Raw genomic sequence first — 21,061 nt, forward strand, 5'->3', positions numbered from 1 at the left:
CTCCCAAACTTAAAGCCCATTTTAAATTTCGTGTATGAGTGGATAAACTTACTGATGTCTTTTCAATTGGAAATTCAGAAGAAATTTCCTTTATATAGCACCAGATGATGTGAGAATATTTTCTGCATCTTTGCTATAAAATCACCTAGGTTGAGCAGTGGTATTGTGATATATTCTTGCACGTTTGTTATTCCTCTTGTATGACTAAATGCTGTTGGGCCATTTAATGTTGGAAGGAAAATTACCCAATTTGTCGTTGATGCTGAATTTTTAAATTTGCTGAGAATTATATGAGGGATAAAGGATAAATTTTGCCTAAACATGGCATGGATATAAGCGCCTTCCAAAAGATGCTGTATTGAGACTCATCCATTCTCAGTTTTCTGTATTTCTTTAAAGCAAGAATGAGGGCTGTTAGTTGTTATGTATTTTTAAAAGATTGTCCTAAAATGTTAGAAATCCCTGGATTCTGTTGAAATCTAGTCTCTGAATTATTTTGAAACACATAAGTTGTCTTCTGGATTATGAAAATAATACAGCAGCTTCTAGAAAATGTTGAGAGATTGGTGGGCAAAGTGAAAAACTTAAAACAGTCCTTCATGATGGACCTGTATGCCACTTCTGACAGAATCTGAAAATAATGATGAAATACATAACAGATTACCTTAAATGCTAAGTCTATTTATTGTCTTTACTTTGTGAACTGAGGAAATTAATTAAGAGGTTACTGCAGAAATATGATTGATTAGATTTCATTTTCTTGAACTCTGTTCTGAACTTAAAACTTAACCTAACAAAACACATTCTTTTCCACTTAGATCATCACAGATTTTTTTTTAAATTTAAACAGAACAGATGGTAGGAGCAATTTAGAGATGAAGAATTGCCATCTCAAAATAATTTTGAGGTTAATATTCTTCTTATGAAGAATCTATGAGAATTAGAGGAATGACAACATATTGAAATGTAAAATATTTTGTTCACAGATGCTTTTGTATTATGATGAATTCTAAGAATTTTAAATTATGTTAATACCATGAATGCATGTTTCTGAAATCTCAATGCTTCGACTTAAATTTATTTGAGGTTTTTTAAAAGCAAACTGTCTTTTCTTCCATTTTAGGGATATAATGAACAACAAGGTGTTTTATCAGCATCCTAACTTAATGAGAGTCTTGGGCATGCATGAGACTGTTATGGATGTGATGGTAAATGTGCTTGGAGGAGATAAATCTCAGGTAATTTCACCACAATTTGTTCTGTGTTTTGCATTTTGAACCTCCGCAAAAATATATTAGGATGTTTAAGAAGTGGACAAAAATATATCCCATGTAAGCTAGATTTTGCTTGTCCAAATTATAGTATTAATTAATGAAAAATGTATCATTTTTTTATTTTACTAGGGGGAGAAGCCCAGTAGCCTAGCTTTGATTTTAAAACCTGAGATGTTTTAGGTGCTTCATTTTTCTTTTAATTGAATTGTAAGATGCTTTGTTTTAAATTAAATATATACTTTGACTGCATTTATTAGAGGTGTAACTCTGGTAGGAAAATTTACCTCTTCATCTTAAATGAAGTGTTACTACCAATAAATTATCATAAGAGATTAAACCCAGTTTATATTTTAATGCTCAAATTCATGTACTTTAATTGAGCAAAAATTTTCTTGCAGTGTTGTGTTCTCCCTTTTCTCTGTGCCATGCTGGAATATATATATATATACATGTTATTTTAAAGGTTGAATGGCATAAATTTTGAGAAGCCTAGCAGAAAATATTCACTCCTGAAGAAAGTGAGAAGTGAAGTGTGCATATTTTCTTTCTTCTCTTTGCTCATGCCTGATATTTTTATGCTGTTGCCTCCATCCCAAAAAGAGAGGTCTCCTCTGATCCCAGTATTACTTATCTAATATCTTTTAGCCTGGCTACTCATTTTTCTTATGTACTTGGAACAATTTTCAGCCCAATATTCTACCTTTTGCTTATCTTTTCTCTGTCTTTCAATTTTTCACAACTTGATTGATTTCTATGAGCAGCTGCACCACTCTTTGCCTCTTTAATCAATAATTCTCTTAAATGCTTATACATCGAATCTGCATACACCATTGCAGTTTTACAAAGTATTCACATATCAGTTTTAGTATTTCTGTTGTATTTCAAGGCAAGCTACAATTAATTATAAAATTATTATTACTTTGCTAATTTATAGGTACTCCAACACCATGGTTTTGCAATAACATTTACATAGAGCCAAAGGTGATAAAAAAAGCCCTGAAACCCAAAACAATGACAACCCCCAATGCCTTCTAATTTTATTTAAAATGTTTTCCTAGAAAGTTTTAATAACATAGATCTACAAAAATGCTTTACAGAAATTACCATTATATCCTTCAAAGGAAATGCAGACTTAGAAAACTGCTTAGTAACCTGGTGTTGTGCCATTAAATGGCTTGGCCACCCAAAAGAACCCATTTTATGTCTCTGTATTTGTGAATTGCATGTAGACAGTATGACTATTTCTTTTTGGTCAGTGTTGTAGCTTCAAGAGATGGAATGAACAATCATGAAATGTAAACTGTGGCTTTGGGATGGGGCATTTTCCTGGCAGCAGATTGTTTAAGCTAGATCTCCAGCTTCTTAGAATAAATGGTTAATCATGAGGCTATATTGAGACATACACTGTCTCTGAAGGAACGGTGGGAATGTTAAAACTTGTCAGTTCAAACTGGTATGTCACCTATAGTTCTCTGAAAAATGATTTTTCAACACTTTAATGGCCTAATGAATGTGAAAGTTAAAAGGAAATGTGGGTCCTTTCCTAAGTTAGAACCAAACTGTCAGTTGCTTATCACCTTGGTAACTTCACTACACTTTCCTTTTGAGGAGTGCAGGGAGAAGGACTGGAGCAGATTGGTAATTAACATATTTCACTGCTTTGTCAACTTTCCTCTTCAGCAGATCGCTTTTCCTAAGATGGTGGCAAGCTGCTGTCGGTTCCTGTGCTACTTCTGCCGCATTAGCCGGCAAAACCAAAAGGCCATGTTTGAGCATCTCAGCTACTTACTGGAAAACAGCAGCGTTGGACTGGGTATGCCATGCAGCTGCAACACCTAAAAGCAAGAGCAGGAGCAACTGTAATATCACAAGACTGGTGTCTAATTTGGATAACAGGCTGAAACATGCTTAAACCACCTTGTGGTTTCACCTTTAATTATTTTTTTCTTTTTTTTCACTTCTGTTTCATGCTAATGTGTCTAAAAATTGTGTTAGGAACAGAACAGTCTGAATCTGTGTTTAAAACACCTTAAAAATTAGTATTAAACACATGGTTTGACATTTTTCTGTTCAAAATAGTTGTGGTTTGAAATCTAAGATTAAATTGACTCCTTATGGTGCTTGCCTGTTTCATCTGGTTTAAATTTCCTTGCCTCTACAGTTTAGGCTACTGAAGTAAATTTCATATTTTTCATTTCATTGACTATGTTTTTTAATGCATGTGCATTAGATTTTGTAACACAAGAAAAAATGTATTACCTAGATAGATGGCTACAATAATAAGATATGTCAAGGCAAGATAGCCTGTGATTTCACAGTGATTTAGCTCTTCATGTGTGCATTTGGCCATAATAAACACAGAAAATTGGAAAATATTAAAGAAAAAAACCAGGTAATTGAAGCTTGAAATGTCTCTTTCTGCTAAAGATAGGCATGTTTTAAAATCTTGACTTGATAAGGCTGTGCAGAATTATGTAGTTAACACGCTGGTCTCCTAAGGAAATAGTATTCCTCCAATTTGTTGTATTACTTTTTTTTTAAAAAAAATCTGTATTTAAAACCACTGTGTTTGAGTATGCTTACAGATATGGATGTGAAGCCAGAAAAAAATTTCGGCATTTCCACATTATTAAAAACCGTTGACTGTGTTCTTGGAGGAAGAACTGCCCTAAAATATTCTATGAATATATTTGCGTTCCGGATTCCAGCGTGATTGCTGCCCTCTGCTGCATGAATGTGATTACTGCAAACTCCCTTTAATCGTGATGTATTTACTTTTATCTGCAGCATTTCCTTCAATGAGGGGTTCGACACCACTCGATGTGGCAGCAGCCTCTGTGATGGACAACAACGAGCTTGCACTTGCATTGGAGGAGCCAGATCTTGATAAGGTGGCCACTCTGACCTATTTACCCATTTATTAAATGCTGTACTTGTGCTGAAAGGGTTTTAAAGGGCAAGCTTGATCATAGCAGTTTTTAAATATGTTGTTCTCAAAAATACCCACTCTAGGTACATGCTGTTTCAAGGAAAGGTTCACTGACAAGTAAGCACTTCCCCTGATTTTGCCTTATGCTTATTGGGAGTTAGAGCAAAAGAGATTTATTCTTATCTTCTGCATCCTTTCACTATTGTTATCAGGTAGAAAGGATGACAAGAAAAAAGACATGAAACAGGAATATCAAAAAGTGTTGTTTAGGGAGGAAAAAATTGAGAAGAGGAGAATTCAAAAAAAAAAAGGACACAGGTCTTTTGGCTTAAATCATGGAGATTGGGCACAGAGCTTAGAGTTAAGAGACTGCAGGGACAGGTATTTCAAGATGAAAGGTGAAATATGGATTTTAAGGGTAAGGTCAATGGGAAACTGAATCCAGAATTCAAGTAATTGGCAATGGTTAGGGATAAAGGGGAACGTGAGGAGAGGCAGGATGAGCTGGAAAATATGTTAAAATGTAAAAAAATGGCATGAAAGTTATTTGTATATCATAGGAAGAAAAGAGATTTAGAGATGGAAGTGCACAGTTAGAAGAGGAGGAAAGTGGGTAAAGGAAGTTAGATGTGCCAGCAGAGCATTGGGGTGCAGAAAACCATATCAATGGAGAGAGTAGTTAAACACCTAAATGATGGCTTAGCACAGGGAAAGTCTCTGTGCAGGATGACAGGATCCCGTGATGACAGTGGGACTCGTGGGACTGTTTGTGATTAGTACGTGGTGTGGGAGAGGAAAAGTTGTGAAATTGAAATAAATGGGCATATTACAGTGATAGCTGGGGGAAGACAGGCAAGAATATGAATGGAAAGGGTGTGAGACAGCACAGCATATACTTACTAGGAAATATGCTCTTGAGAAGTATTAGCAAGTCTCTTTCACCCACAAAATTGCTGAGAGCACTGTCCTGTCATTAATAAAAAATTGAATGGTATTGATATCATTCCTTGGGATTCAACACTAGTGACAGGAAAACTACCAGTGACTGTCTTATATTTTCATGGAAACTACTGTAGAGGAAGTCACTTAAACTAAATTTCACTGATGACCACCTTTCTCATTTACTGATTGCTTACCTTGAAATACTTTGCTTACTGAAATACTTGGCCCTGTACAAATCCTGAATGTTCAAATAGTAACAGATATCAGCTGTAACATAAGCAGTATCTTATGCTGAAAAGATCAGGCTGGATGTGCCTCAGACTGGGCTTCTCAAATTCATTAATCATTTTAGCTATTATTTGAGAATCATAATGCATTGGCTGCAATGTATTACCTTTGGTGAGACAATAACTTTATCTAGTGCAGTATGTGGAGGTTTTTCAGTAAACCAATCTATATACTAAATAACTAGAGAAAATTAGTGCTCTCTGGATATTAGCTGATGGATGTGACAGACCCTATTCACAGTGATACAGCATTTCTATGTGACTAAAGTTCATACCGTAAAAACTGTGCGCAAAGCAAATAAATTACAGGTAGACAACTTCACTTTTGAACTTTTGCCATTGCAAATTTAAACTCTGTTGCACATAGTTAAAGCTTTATAAAATAAGGGTCTTGTTACCCTTATAGAATCATGGATCAGGCCTGTTACTTTGGCTAAGTAAAGAAGGACTATGGGAAAGTGACTCAGCTGAATTAGAGGTAGAAAAACAAGTTATATAACATTACATGCTCACATTGTGGTGTTTGGTGGTTGGTTGGATTATGTTTGTTATGATTTAACTATGCAAGGGATAATGAGCTAACAAGGCCTGGTTTTGCCAATAAAGCAGCTCTCCTTTGCACCTGCCTGGGGACTCTGTGTCACTTTGCTTTATACAAAACTCTTTTTACTGCAAATGTGTGAGACTGTATGGAGGGTAGAGGATTGCACAAGAAATGTATCCCATTTGTAGTGTATTGTAGTAAACTGAATAGATTAAAATTATATGGCTTGGTGGTAACGTTGTAAAATCTTAGAAGAAAGAGATTTGTTCTACTGGTGTTCTCACATTTTTTATGAGCTGTATTTCTAGACCTCTGCAAGTATGTACTCACTTATATCTTCTGAAAAAATGCTTGAAAACTATCAAGTCCTATTAGGAATTATATACTTTTCCTCAGAGTGCTCTGAGTAACTTCCTTACTTCATACTGTGATAAGCAAGTTTTCCACATCAACCCATTTTTCCACTGTTGCAGTCTTTTGGAGGCAATTTTTATACTGTATCAGCTGACATATAATTCTTCAAAAATTCATAACTTTTTTCCTCTTAGAACGCTGGATAACGACTAAGTGTAATCTCTTCATATATCTCCCTTTTGCCATCTATTTTGGCTGCCTGCCATTTTAAGAAATTATAATTTGTATCTTTTTTTACAAGTTCATGGAAGATTCTTCACAGTCATTACCGATTTTAAGTGCTCATGATCATGTGTTGTCCTTTGCACAACCATATGATTTTTTATTTTGTTTGAAATACACAGTTATCTGCAAATTTCCTTTTAGACGAATGAGGAAATTATTCTGTATATATTTCTGAAATTCAGTTTAATATAATTGAGGAAATTAATCATAATTTCTCAAAGATTGCCCTTAGTTAAAGATACTTCTCTTGATAAGAAACATTGTGTTAGAAATTTTTTTATTACCAAAATTTTTTAGTCTTTCTGGTTTCAGACTCAAAATTGTTCATTGATATTTATCATCCTTCTGAAAAATTGTGATGGTTTTCATATTCATTAAAATTAGAATTATACTACATAAATTTTTGATGCGATCCATTTTGATATTGTAGCAAATAAGCAATACATGGTTATTGATCTGATTTTAAAGTTGTTCAGTATTTTAGTTGTCATGTAGGTACTGTCAAAAAGATCTGGATTATACAAGATTTTATTCTATTTTTCACATTCCACATTTGTTCATGTTGTATTTTTGTGTCATCATATACTTAGGTAACTTCAGAAACGAAGAATGCTAGCCTTTTTTCATTAAAAAAAAACCCTATGACTGATAAAATAATGAGTTATATTGATAGATTCTTAGGTTAATTGCCCAGAATATAAAATATCTTGAAAAAAGATACTGTGTTCATTCTGGTTTATAGCTATTTTTAGAAACATATTTCTAAGCATATGAATAAATTATTACTTCTGTATTGCAGGTTGTTACCTACCTGGCGGGTTGTGGCCTGCAGAGCTGTCCAGTTTTGCTGGCTAAAGGATATCCAGACATTGGATGGAACCCAATAGAGGGTGAACGTTACCTGTCATTCTTACGATTTGCAGTTTTTGCTAACAGTAAGTCTAATTTCTTGGCATCCAGATTCTATCAAAAGGTATCCCTTAAATTAATTTCCTAACCATCAAAACATTTTAAATATGAAGAGAGGTTAATGCATAGTCTTCTCATTACAAACAGAAGACTATTGGTGTATGCTTATTATTGTAAATTTTTTTTGAATCTTCATAGTTAGCTGTATTTTTTTCCTTAATTTTTTTTGCAAATCACATAATTGAGTAGATTAGCCTGTAGCCATGGTAACAAATCATGTTAGGAATTCCTTGGCACAGGAAGACCAGGAATAGGGGTTACATCAGTATATTTCTGCCACTTCTCTGGGTGAAAAGTCTTTCCTGTGCTCTAGCCTGTGGTCCCTCCCATGGCAGACAATCCTCCACAACCTTGTCCAATGTGAGTCCATCCCATGGGCAAAAATTCTCCACAAACAAAAAAAAACCTGCTGCAATGTGGGGCACTTTTCCATGAGGTGCACTCCTTCCAGGACAGGCTGCTCCAGTGTGAGTTCCCCACAAGTCCTACCAGGAAACCTGCTCCAGTGTGGGCTCCACTCTCCACAGGTCTGCAGGTGACTCTGCCAGGAGCCGGCTCCAGTATAGGGTCTCCTTCATGGGCTGCAGGTGGATCTCTGCATCCCTGTGCACTCCATGGGCCACAGGGGCACAGTTGCCTCACCATGGTCTGCACCAGGGGCTGCAGGGGAGTCTCAGCTCTGGCGCCTTAGGACGAGGACTTGATTTATATTTTGCAACAATTAGGAGAAAATGCAGTTTTCTTCTGACTTAAGAATACCTTTCAGGAGAAAATATGTGTAGTGCTTTTTTGTCCCCAGGTGAAAGTGTTGAGGAAAATGCAAGTGTTGTTGTCAAGCTCCTCATTCGACGGCCAGAGTGCTTCGGGCCAGACCTTAGGGGAGAAGGAGGAAATGGTTTGCTGGCTGCTATGCAGGAAGCTATCAGGATCTCAGAGAATCCTAGTCGTGACCTTCCTTCCCAGGCATATAAAAGAGAAGGGTAAGTAAATGTGAATGCTTGTTTGGCAAATGATGATTTAATAGCTGGTTCAATCATGCTTGCAGTACGTGGATAATAGACCCCGTTGTGTAGGGCATTAGACAAACGGGGAATTAGAGATTCACATCCACAAGCAGTTGTCATATAGTAGTCATAAAGCATTAGCTAGATAAAAGTGGAATAAGAGTTACAGAGAGAAAAAGCCCAAAGGACAAAACAAATGAGAAGACTGCTGTGGAATGAAGCTAAAGTTAAGCTAAAGTATAAGAGGAAGGTAGAAGGCTCATGTGAAGTCAGCTATTACAGTTAGCCTGCATGCTTACCCTAGGGACAAAAACCCTTTAGTCTGGAGCCAAAGGGATGAGTATGTGTGGTGAATAGCCTCTGGATCATGTCTCTAGCTCCAGAGAAGAGCTATAAAATGTAGATTAATAAAAATTCTCAATGTTATTTTTAACTTTTTAGTGATGAGGAGGAGGAGGAAGAGGAGACTGTGCACATGGGAAATGCAATCATGTCATTTTACTCCGCTCTCATAGATTTACTGGGACGCTGTGCACCAGAAATGCATGTAAGTTCATTCTACTACTTGCTCATAAAATGTAAGGAGATTTGTAAACATAAGAAGCCTTCTTTCCTTCAAAAGGTAGAATTTATGGTTTCTTGCTGTATCAAAGTAGAGACAAGCTGCAAGCTGTTTATAAAGAACCATGGTCTTTTGATTCCCTTATGCTTTTTTTATTTATCTAAAATTTTGGTAATTTTTACATGACTATGAAATCAAAGCAAATATGAACTACAAATGTTGCACAATTAAGTGACCAGTATAATAACTTCTGAAATTGACCCTTTATTAGTCTCTAGAAAGCCATAAAATAATTTTTATAAGACCGTGATAGAGAGCTGCTTTTTGTGTGCATTGAAATATGGTGCCCACACCTTGTGAATATATGGAAAAATATGTAAAATAACTGTTTCAACTGAAACGCCTGTAACAGCCACGTGCAAGACTTGGTTTTAATTAGACTGACTGTTGCTTGTTGGCGCTTAAAGTTCTTTAGTAGCTTAAAATCCTCTTTTTTTCTCAATACGAGTAAGAAGTTTGGTTTGCAGTCTCCCTACTTACACTTAAAAAAGCTATTAAGTTTACCAGCTATATGTAGCTCTTTATTGCTAGACACAGCAGTTTCATGTTGTGAAAATTACTGGTAGATTTTCAGACACAGGTTATGGATACCTGATTTCTTCTGGATGTTGAAAGGAATTGCTCACCTCATTGTTGTAAATGCTTTTGAAGATTTTTACAGAAATACTGTAGATTTTGAAGATTTTTTCTAGAAATACTAGAAAAATGCATGGACACATCACACAGGTCTGCATCCATTTGTAGTGTAAGAAAGCAAGCTCAAAACTTGTCACCATGGGTTCTCTAGGTAACATGGCCATTTCATAAGTTTTGGTTTCATCATCATATCTGGTTGGTTTAGGAATCTTACCAATGTGGAGGTTTTTGCCTTATTGGAAATTCATAATATTGTGAAATCCTTTATATAAAAACAAGACCAGATAGAAATGGAGGAACAGCTGAATTTGGCAACTTCATTCATTCTTGGATAAATTGATAAATTGAATTTCTGTACATTTTCTTCTGGTGTTTGGAAAAAAAATCATATTAATACAAATATTTTGAAGAAAACTTTCTTATGTCCCTCAATACTAAATTTCTTAACTGATAAATTTTTCCAACAGCTTATTCAAAGTGGAAAAGGGGAAGCTATTCGAATAAGGTCAATTCTTCGATCCCTAGTGCCAACAGAAGATTTGGTGGGGATTATAAGTATACCACTAAAGTTGTCCACAGTTAACAAAGGTAACTTCAATAATTTTATTAGACATTTTATCTCTTATGAAAGTCTTTTGCCACATTTGCCTTCAGAAGAAAAATAGAGCAGTTTTGTTTGTTGAATGTAAGCAAAGAACTGTTCAAATTTTAATTAGATCTGCGTCAATTAGAGCTGCTCCACTGGCACAGATATTTGCTCCTATAGAGCAGATAATGTAAGAAAGTAAGAAATACTTTAAAGGATCACACCAATGGGCCAGTACTTTATCTCCAGCAGTGGCTTTAGAGACACTACCTCCTTAGGTAAAATATTTAAGCTTTGGCTCAGTCCCTTTGTAGTTCCACATTATCCAGTCATTTGTGGAATATCTTACCATTAATTTCTATGCTTTCATTTAAGAGTGAAAGATAATTGCAAAATAATAGGGGTTTCTAAATAATAAAAACTTTCTGTTCTAAATGACTCTTTTTCAGCATAGAACAAAACTGAACAAGAATGTCATTTTCTTTGAGTATGTGATTTTAGATATTAAATGTAATTATGATGTGTTTAGTTGCCTTTGTGTTTCTTGTTTTATCAGTTATCTACTATTAAAACGTGCATTGTATGTTTGTGTAGATGGCACAGTAAATGAGCCAGACATGTCTGCCAGTTTCTGTCCTGATCATAAAGCACCCATGGTACTCTTCTTGGACCGTGTCTATGGTATTAAGGACCAAAGCTTCCTCCTTCACCTATTGGAAGTTGGATTTTTACCAGATCTAAGAGCTTCTGCCTCTTTGGATACAGTACGTATTTCACTCTTGAGTTTAGGTGAAATGGCTGGATATAGTGGCTCTGTAAGCGTAAAAAACCTGGAATTTCAAGTCAAAACTGCCTTTAGAAAAAGGCATTGTAGGCTCACTGTAAAACAAAATCAGTATTAATTCACTATCAATTTATACTGCATAAGTCTGATTTAAGCACTCAGTGTATGAAGTGTAAAAGTAGTTTAAAATCTTTTGATACAGGCTGTACAGTAATTCAATAAGTACATTGAGTATACTGCAATAGACCTAATGATTGCTTTTACTTTATGTTCCTTTTCAATAATTACACTGAAAATCCAGGTGTATGAAGAAATTGAGATGCCGAGTGTTATTTAAAGCTTAGTGGGGTTTTCTAACCTGTTTCAAGATAGAGGCTACATATTCTTTTCTGCTGCTATTTGTTCAGAGTGCAGGGGTGCAAGAGATAGAACTTAAATTGAAGGCTTGAATTTTCTCCAGTTGGAAAAGATATTACTTTAGTCCTCATGTATATACTGAAAACATCATTAGCACCCAGCCACTCAGGAGACTTAAGGACTATTGCATTTCTTTATGCTTTATAGCCTTCATATTTAGTGACTTTTATCCGGAGTGACACTAACGCTCGTTTGCTCCTTCATACAGGTTTCTCTGAGCACCACAGAGGCAGCTCTTGCACTAAATAGATACATTTGCTCAGCTGTGTTTCCTCTGCTCAAGAGATGTGCTCCCCTCTTTTCTGGAACAGAGCATCATGCCTCTCTGGTTGACTCCATGCTCCACACAATATATAGGTTATCCAAGGGACGGTCCCTCACAAAAGCCCAAAGAGATGCTATTGAGGAATGCCTGCTTGCTATTTGCCAGTACGTATGATACCTGTGTACAAATTAATTTCTTTTGTGCAGGATGCACCTTCTTTGCCTGTAGTGTAGACCTAAGACTATTCTATTCTTGCATAAAATAAATGACCAGAGCTATCTCAGGAACTGAAATATAGGTTTGTCTCTTCACTTAGGAGGGTTCAGAAGTAGCACAATTTCTGTGTTAAATCCTTAGATAGTGAGATTCCTTAAGCACCTAGCACTGTTTCTTCAAAATGTGTGTTTTGTCTCCCAATATGTAAATTGACTTCAATTTTTATTTCATTTACATTGAACTGTATGAATTTTGCTGATAACATCTTTTTTTTTTTTTTTTTTTTTTAATTACAGTCATTTGCGTCCCTCTATGCTGCAACAGCTGTTGAGAAGGCTGGTTTTTGATGTGCCCCTGCTCAATGAATACTGTAAAATGCCTCTCAAGGTAAATACTTTATTTTCTGTACATGCATCCAGCATAAAACTTCAAAGGAAAATATTGTTGTCTTGTTTTTAAAATCAGAATGGGAAGGATAAAGCAATGTAAAATTACTTCTGAATTGAAAATAATGCTATTTTGTAGTCTTTGAAATTAAATGTAATATTTGCAAAATTTTTGAAATCATGCCTTATGCAAAGAGTAAGGTGATTATGATATTTTGTATGGTGAACAGTTGAATTTCCTGTTGCTTCAGCAAAAGAGTATTTCAATGTATCACTTTAAACATCAGTGTTATCTTGAGATTTCTTCTCGTGCTATATGAACTAAAATAGCTCTTGGTGGGATGCATGGTCCAGGAATGAATTTTGAGTGAAATCCAAGAGATGGATTTGAGTGAAATCTAGGGACATAGGGAAGAAAATTCACCTTTTATTTCTGAGTAATCTGTAACTGAAATTTTATCTAGTTTTTCTTTTGTTTTCTTTTTTCTTTGTTCTGTAAAAGCAGAATTACAATTGTTAGATGACAAATGAATCTTATTTAGAACTATGCTGTCAGGTTTGTTTTACTTTTTTGAGATAAAACAGCCTGATCTAAGGTCTGCATCTTTTTCTGAAAGAATTGAAATTTTATCATATTTTAAACCAGAGCTGCCATATTCACAAACATGCTCTGGAGCATCATTAATTTTTGATTAAAAGTGTGGCATACAGGGAGTGTTTGGTCTGTTTTTTAACTATTATTTTCCTTTCTTACACAGAATTGCAATAAAAAAAATGAAATGTCAAGATTCTTGTCTGATACTAAAAGAGAATTTAAAATTTCCATGGGACAAGAATTTTTAGTTCTACAGAAGAAACTGGTAGAAATCTGAAATTATGTGGAAAGTGCACCAATAATCATCCATGCTAGCTCTTTAACTGTACAGATTTTCTGTGTGATAGTTTTTCCTGTCAATTTTTCCAGAGCTGAGCAGCCACAGCCAAGAGGGTGTACTGCAGGAGTCTTTTGCAGTGTTTTGAATAACACAGAAGCCATCAACTACAAATGACAGGAGTTAAATCAATTTGAATTTGTAAAACTTTGCAGCAGAACCTATCATGTCCTGCCTTATACCCATTTCATTGTCTGTTTTTAACCTGTGAGCTAGTCTGTACTCAAATGGTGACAATTCTGAAAGTTTGCTACTCCCTGTAATCATTGAGAATCCCACACCAGGAGCTGGAGATAATACAGGCTTTGTACTTTGATAATATGGGCTCTGCTGCCCTTCCAAAAAGAAAGGGAAGAAAAATATGACCATTATTCTGAGCCATTGGAAATGAAGAGACAGACACAAATAATACTACTCCTGTAGCTGTTTAGCATAAAAGTTTTTTATTTTGTTAAATAGCAATGTTTCACAAGCATTTTTATTTCTTGAAAATCTAGCTTCTGACAAATCACTATGAGCAGTGCTGGAAATATTACTGTCTGCCTTCAGGAATGGGAAGCTATGGAATTGCAGCAGAAGAGGAGTTACATTTAACTGAAAAGCTTTTCTGGGGAATATTTGATTCCTTGTCTCATAAGGTAATGGCTGCAATTCACATTACATTATGGGGTGGGTATAAAAGCATTATAGTGGTAATTTGCTGTGCCAAGATGAGAAAGCTCCTCTTTTAATGGTTGTTTCATCTAATATGGGAAATACAGCAATGAATGCTTTTAATGAAGTGAAAAATTGAACACTGAATCTTGAAAGATTCTCTCTGAGCCGAGGAAATGTTAAATCTTTGCTTGATATACTCGTAAGCTTTACACTACTAATGAGGAGATACATATGTGTGTGTGGATATATATGTTTTCTCTCTATATATATATACACACAAGCACACGTAATGTTTAGTTCTCACTTCACTAACATGTCAGTGTTGTCTGCTCTCCTATCTTGGCTCTACTAAACATTTTAAATTACTTTTTACTGACATAAAATTAATTTTAATAAATATATGTATGTGCTTATCAAATTATTGGTATATGCAGAATAAATTTACATTGCCTGTCTTCAAATATATATTTGCGTTTCTTTAGTTTTTCAGAAATTGCCCAGTGAAGAGATATGATGCAATATACTATGAAATAAACACTTTTCCATTTTTCTGTTGCAAAATGTGATATTGGGACTTTTAAACTACTCAGTTTTTCTCTCAGTAAGAAAAAAGTTGCATTTCTGATAAGAGAAATGTCTTCCTGAGTAAACCATTTTTATACTTTCTTGGGATCAAAATTTAGCCCAATCAAAAATCAGTTTTTGCTTTAGGAAAATAAAACCATATTCATTGTGCTTCACTGAATTTGTTCTCTTTCTAAGCTAAAGATTTAGATGATTGCTCCTCTGATTTATAATATGGAAATAAAAATGGTCTTTGCATTATTCTGAAATGGCTTTCAAAGCTTAATTTGTATTTGATTTTAGTAACATTTATCCCTCTCTTAATGCTTTCACAAGTGTGAAAAGTGTCAGGAGTGCCTGATGCAATCAAATGTTTCCGATTAGTGCATCTTAGATTTTAACAAATAAATTAACATGATGTTTCTGCCAATGCTGGTGGCTCTCTATAACAACATTTTTATTTTTCTGTAAATGGTTGTTTGCCCAATGGTAGTTAGTGGAAGAAGAGTTGTATAAATTTGAGCTGCTGACCTACAGTATGCTCCACTATTCTTTTTTGTTCTAAGCTATTTACAGGTTTGATATTATGAAAAATAATGAAATGACTTTGCTATAGTAAAACAAAATTTCCTTTAATGAACATTTTTTCAAATGAAACTGTGCAGGGTGAAAGAGAGGCAAAATGACAATGGCTTCTGCTAATTCAGCAGGAATTAGTAATTTTAGAACTAAGACAGTCTTTTACAGATGATCATGCACTGTACCTAGTCAAACTAGCCTTGATCCTCCCTGTACAGGCATTCATGGCCCAAAGAAAGCTTGGGCTGAACTTGTATTGCATACACATACAAAGTGTCAGCACAGTCTTATGTCAATCTGAGTAGTCTTAAGAATATATCATGCTGGTATAATGGAAAATAGATGTCATGCAACAATAATTTTGCTCTGTGTTTGAATTTTGTATGTGACTTACTGTTTGTTTGCATCTTCTAATATTTGTACTTGGCTATGGCTGCCTGGATTTCACTAACATTTTGCATGTTTTTCTGTTGGGTTTTCCAACCAGTTCCTATCTCTCCTGCAGAAGTATGATCCAGAGCTCTTTCGAATGGCTTTGCCTTGTCTAAGTGCTATAGCTGGTGCCTTGCCCCCTGATTATTTAGATACACGAATTATGTCAACTTTGGAAAAGCAGACTTCAGTGGATCCAGAAGGAAATTTTGATCCCAAACCTGTCAGCACATCAAAGTGAGTCATGTAATTCATAGTGGTTTCCTTCCCTTTAATATTTTTATACTATTCCTTATTAAAATTATTATCTTCTGTAGGGAGAGTTGGCTGGTGACTGACATGTTAGTGGTATTAGGACTTTCAGAAGTAGTACAGGGATTTTTGCTTCCTTCTGCCAAATACTTCACTGAAACCTGTCCTGTTTACCAGACATAAACCAAATTCTTCTTAGCCCTGAACAGATGTTAAGTATTTCCAGCTTATGTCTGCAGAGAAAATAGTAAATTCTATATTTATTATGTACCGTACTGCATAATAGTTCAAATGTTTGGGATAGATAAATAAGAAACTATCATTATTTTGCACATGCTTATGACAACTTGTACAACATTACAAAAATCTGGTGATTCAGTTGGTCTGTAGCCCAATTTTTATAACATCTTCACTTAATTTTGAGAACTGATCTGTAGAAACATGATATAGCAAAATAAGCAGATCATGTAGAATAATTAAATAGCAATTTGGCTTTCCTAGTAAGTTTTTGCTTTTAGAATACAGGCTTTGTATTCAAGAACTGAAGATCAATAGCTCAGTCTTGCTACTAAAGTCTTAGCCTTCCACCATTATGCATTGTGAAACATCCATATTAATATTATTCTTTATTAAGTATTAGCAACAAATTTACCTGTAGATTATGGTGAAGCAGATTTTTGTTCCTTTGAGATTTCAGTTGCTAAAAAGTGTGACTGTTATGTACTTAAAGGTTCTCTGCAAATGCCATTATAGCTATGCCTTTTTTACGGCATTTCTTTTAAAGAAAAGGGAATTACCATGCCAAATGCTTCACCTTCATTTGAAGGTGAAGCATTTTTAGTTGGTGCTATCTTTCTCTGACATTTTTTTCGTAAATCAGACTGCAGTAACTTATGACTGAGTGACCATAATCCTCTCTGCTTACAGCCTTGTTCTTCCTGAGAAGCTGGAGTATATTGTAAGCAAGTATGCTGAACATTCCCATGATAAATGGGCCTTTGAAAAGGTAGGAGTTATTTTAAGACTGGCAAATATCCAGGACTAGTAAATAATTCCTAGAGTGAATATTGAAATTGAAACTGGACAGTTTAACTGATAGGCCTTTGTTCAGATTGTATGGATGTCTACATATTTATATTGGGATATGTGGAAGAAACCTCTTGCTTAGGAAAATGCATTTCAATTAGTTACTTTTTCAAAGAATTTATTAGAAGGGACTTGAGGGGACGGCAAAAGAGGGAGTTTGGTTGGGGTTTACAGGCATTTGGGGTTTTTTGTTTGGGATTTGATGGATATATCTTTTAGGTAAGGATATATAGCTCTTTAGGCATCACTTTGCATGGTAATGGTGTGTTTTTTGACTGGGCGTCAGAGATTCAATTTTACTGCAGCAGCTCTATGATCTAAGAAAGTACAGCCTAATGTAATTTTTTTTGCAGATAAGTAGTTGTAGATTTTCTTTCTTCTTAGCTTTAAAGAAGCCTGTTATATATTGAATTTCTCTATAATTTTCCAAATGCTCTGTCACTGTGTTGTTTCAGTGCTTCTGTTTCAGTATTTCTAGAAAGCTACAAGAAAAGATAATGAATTCTTCAATGATTTATTATAATAATTAACAACAAACGAATAGTATTTTTATGGAAGAGTTGTATAAAATAATTCTCTTGTTTGGGAGGGCCTATGCAAATGTGTAGAGGAAGGTACACATTTATATGCATATCTAAATATATACAGAATAATTTCAAACCATAAATTTCAGTTACTTTTGTTTAAGGCAAAGGATTCATTTGTTACATTCTTCAGTTCTTGATCTGTTAATGTTACATATCTTCTCAGTGTTTCTGACTTTGGTCTCCCAGAGAACTGGGACAGTATATTTATTGTATTTTGGGTCAGTGCTGTCTCAATGCACAAGTCCACTTGAAAGGGGTCTGTGTACATCAGGCTCATGACTGGTATCATGAGACCCACTGCCCACTTCTGTCTCAGGCATGTTTTGTTCCTGCGAGTCCACAGATGGATGCATGGCCTCTCCTCTCCTCTTGGAGTGGGTTAGCAGCTTGATGTGACAAAGAAAACTGCTTAATTTGGTCTCACTCATCAATGTTGTTCTCCTCTTATTTCACTGGGGTTTGTGGTTATTTGTTTTTTTCTTTTTCAGACTAATAGTGGATGGAAATATGGTGTTTCGCTGGATGAAAATATGAAAACTCACCCATTAATAAGGCCTTTCAAAACTTTAGCTGAAAAGGTAATAGAGGAAATTTCAGCTCCATCAATATGAAATAGATTGATTTGGGTGCTTTTAAAAATCAATTTCAAATATATTTAATCTGTTAAATGTCAGGCAGAGGAACCAATAAGAATTCTTACAGGTAATAGGTACAACTGTATGCTGAAGTGATTTTTCAGTTAATCTTACACTGAGTCTTGTACAATTTACTTACATTAGCATAATGTTAATTGTTTCTTCATAGGCCTGGGAAAATTTGAATTCAGAAGTATCAGTAGCAGAGTTTATTCAGGCTTCCATGGATGAGGAATGACTGGCAGAAACTCCTGGATCTTAATGAAAGTGTAATTTAACATATATGAAGGCAATTTTGTCTTCCAGAAAGATGGCAGAAAAATGTAAAAAATGTGTAGGAGATGATTCAGATGAAAATGCAGAAAAACATTTAAAGTATTTAGAGTTCCTTGACTAGGCACAAATGTCTTCTAGTTGTCAGAATAGTGAAGTGAATTTCAATTCTCTTACTTATTTTTGTAATGATTCACTGGGAGACACAAATCAATTACATATGTCCTTCTTCACCACATATTTCCTGTTCAGAAAATAGACATGACAAGAATCAAGAGGGATTAAAGAGGCTAAGTTTCCTAAGGTTTGTAAATTGCTTTGGAATCTTTGGAGAGGAACCAAAGCATTATTGGTTGTTATTTAAGCAGTTCAATGAGAATTTTTTTAATTTTCTGAAGTTAGAACTTTTGAATATAAAAATAAAGCCTAAAAGCTATCATTTTGAGCAATTGGTATATGATACAACCTGAAGTACTGTTATTCAATTGATTTGAAAAGTCTTAATATGGCATACCCAGAATTTTGCCACAAATTTCCAGACTTTTTCTAACACTTTTACTTTTCAAAGGAGCATTGGAATATGGGCTGTTGCCTATTTTTGATTGGTAACTGTGTTTGTATGAAGACCTGTATAGTTCAGTAACCTTCTGTGTCTGTGAGTGGATATAAATACAGGAAGACTAAAAAAGGATCTTGAGTGCTTGTTGCATTTGAAGACACATACTTGTTTAACCAATTTTTAGCACTCACAGTACCATCATTTCTTATATTATTTTCAGTTGGTGGAATCAAAGAAGAAGTTTCCAGGCCAAATCTATATCAGTGCTCCAGAGCTCATTGCAGTGCTGTTAGTTTCTAACACTTTTCTCAGAAATAAATGCCACTAAGAATATTTTTTTTTTAATTATAGGATTTCAAAGCTTTTCTCTCACGTAAAAAGAACTATATTTTGTGTTCTCATACAATATACAAATTTTCTGTAATTTTGTGCTACATGGCACTTAGTAGAGAAGGACAGAATATTTTTATTGTGCTTTCGCTACTTACTAAATACAGAAAGAATATTGCATTCTTTTCTTGAAAGGAAAAGGAAATTTATCGTTGGCCTGCCAGAGAATCCTTGAAAACCATGTTGGCCTTGGGATGGAGCCTAGAAAGGACCAAGGAGGGAGGAGAAGCAATGATACATCAGCGTGAAAATGAAAAGCTTCGTAGCATATCTCAGTCTAGTCAGGTAACGTAGAACACCCTGATTTTAGAAAACAAAAGGCCTGATAGTTAATTTACCAATATATTAGAAACAATTATGTCAATTTTATATTCTTTTAGTGAGATAGAGTTTTAAGGTTGGAAGTCATGTCACTATAATAAACACTGTGCCATAATAAAAATGGGATTCCAAAAAACTTTTAATACAATGAGGCTATAAGAGACCATAGATATTAATTTTCTTAGAAGAATTGAAAAGCTTTTAATATAGTCATTCAAAACAAACTGACAAAGCATTTAAAGTCTTTAATTTTATAAAAAAATAAATACAGAATTTTTTTTTGGTTGGTCAAACAGAAGAGGCTAACATGGGCTTTTTTTAAGATTATAATCGTGACTGACAAATTAGTTTGCACTTTTGCTACAGTTTGTTTGGTTTTTTTTTTAATCTACAGGCAAAATTTTCAGGTGATGATAGATTATTTTTTCCATTTGTAGATTTTTATAATCACATGTTGATACTGCTGGTCAGTATGTTTTGGAGGAGGGAAGCTGTTTGAAATTATGACAAGTGCTGGGGAATTGCTATTGTACGCTTCGAGGTGAATTGCACACATTTGTACATAAATATAGTGAGAGTTAAGAAGCCGTGCATTGGGCACAAGTCCTGGAAGGAGTGTGCAAAGCTGTGTCACAAGCTAATTCCTTTTGTACACTTGCAGCAGCACTGATCCTGTCAGCACCAGCACCTGGCACCTTAAGCCTGTGTTGGGTTCCTTCTCCAGGCCCACAGTTTGCTTACCACAATGGGCCCCTGAGCACTCACTACAACATAATACTTTAGCAGTTCTCATCTCCTCAGCAAACCTCACTCTCTTGCAGGAAATTCTGCTCTCTCTGGAACCTCTGCTTCCAGACAGTTGAACTTGCTCTGCAGCTGGGCCTTCTGGGCCAAGAAGATGCATGACAAAGACATGACAGAGTAGAGGTCTTCAGCACATAATCGACTTGAGTACACATTTGAAATCACTGATTTATATGTAACCATCACATTTACATGCACCTCTGACAGGTTTTTGAACTGGAACTTTCTCACTTAAACCAGTTGAAGATTGTGTTCATATGTTACACCCCTGCTTTTTCTTAGTCTTTAAATTCCTCAAGAAAATAATTAATCTTTTTGTTGTATGGTCTCATCCTTAGCACAGGGATCACTCAAGCTGTTCCCACATGGTTCTGTCATGTTTTGAAGGCACATCTTGTATGTCTCATGATTGGTTTTCTCCTAGGCTAAAATCTTAGTTCTTTGCAGCTTGCCACCTATTTTGAATAGAGAGATCTAAGTTTCTGCAGCA

General features: G+C 35.1%; 1 protein-coding gene across 8 annotated transcripts in view; it reads left to right on the forward strand.

Moving 5' to 3' along the window:
• RYR3 (ryanodine receptor 3) overlaps nucleotides 1-21,061 on the forward strand; it is a 193,441-nt gene that overhangs the window by 104,929 nt on the left and 67,451 nt on the right. For 3 of the 8 annotated variants that reach the window (XM_039705018.1, XM_039705019.1, XM_039705022.1), the window contains 15 exons: nucleotides 1,124-1,238; nucleotides 2,955-3,087; nucleotides 4,062-4,165; nucleotides 7,415-7,550; nucleotides 8,384-8,564; nucleotides 9,030-9,135; nucleotides 10,314-10,434; nucleotides 11,027-11,196; nucleotides 11,842-12,062; nucleotides 12,411-12,501; nucleotides 13,930-14,070; nucleotides 15,738-15,901; nucleotides 16,844-16,922; nucleotides 18,078-18,167; nucleotides 19,582-19,731. In XM_039705018.1, coding sequence (XP_039560952.1) covers nucleotides 1,124-1,238; nucleotides 2,955-3,087; nucleotides 4,062-4,165; nucleotides 7,415-7,550; nucleotides 8,384-8,564; nucleotides 9,030-9,135; nucleotides 10,314-10,434; nucleotides 11,027-11,196; nucleotides 11,842-12,062; nucleotides 12,411-12,501; nucleotides 13,930-14,070; nucleotides 15,738-15,901; nucleotides 16,844-16,922; nucleotides 18,078-18,167; nucleotides 19,582-19,731 — 2,002 coding nt within the window. Of the gene's footprint in view, nucleotides 1-1,123; nucleotides 1,239-2,954; nucleotides 3,088-4,061; nucleotides 4,166-7,414; nucleotides 7,551-8,383; nucleotides 8,565-9,029; nucleotides 9,136-10,313; nucleotides 10,435-11,026; nucleotides 11,197-11,841; nucleotides 12,063-12,410; nucleotides 12,502-13,929; nucleotides 14,071-15,719; nucleotides 15,902-16,843; nucleotides 16,923-18,077; nucleotides 18,168-19,581; nucleotides 19,732-21,061 lie in introns of all 8 variants that reach the window. The other 5 variants (XM_039705015.1, XM_039705017.1, XM_039705021.1 and 2 more) reach the window with 3 other exon arrangements.

The sequence above is a fragment of the Passer montanus genome, unplaced genomic scaffold, assembly GCF_014805655.1.
Source record: "Passer montanus isolate IOZ18808 unplaced genomic scaffold, ASM1480565v1 scaffold18, whole genome shotgun sequence".
NCBI classification, from domain to species: domain Eukaryota; kingdom Metazoa; phylum Chordata; class Aves; order Passeriformes; family Passeridae; genus Passer; species Passer montanus.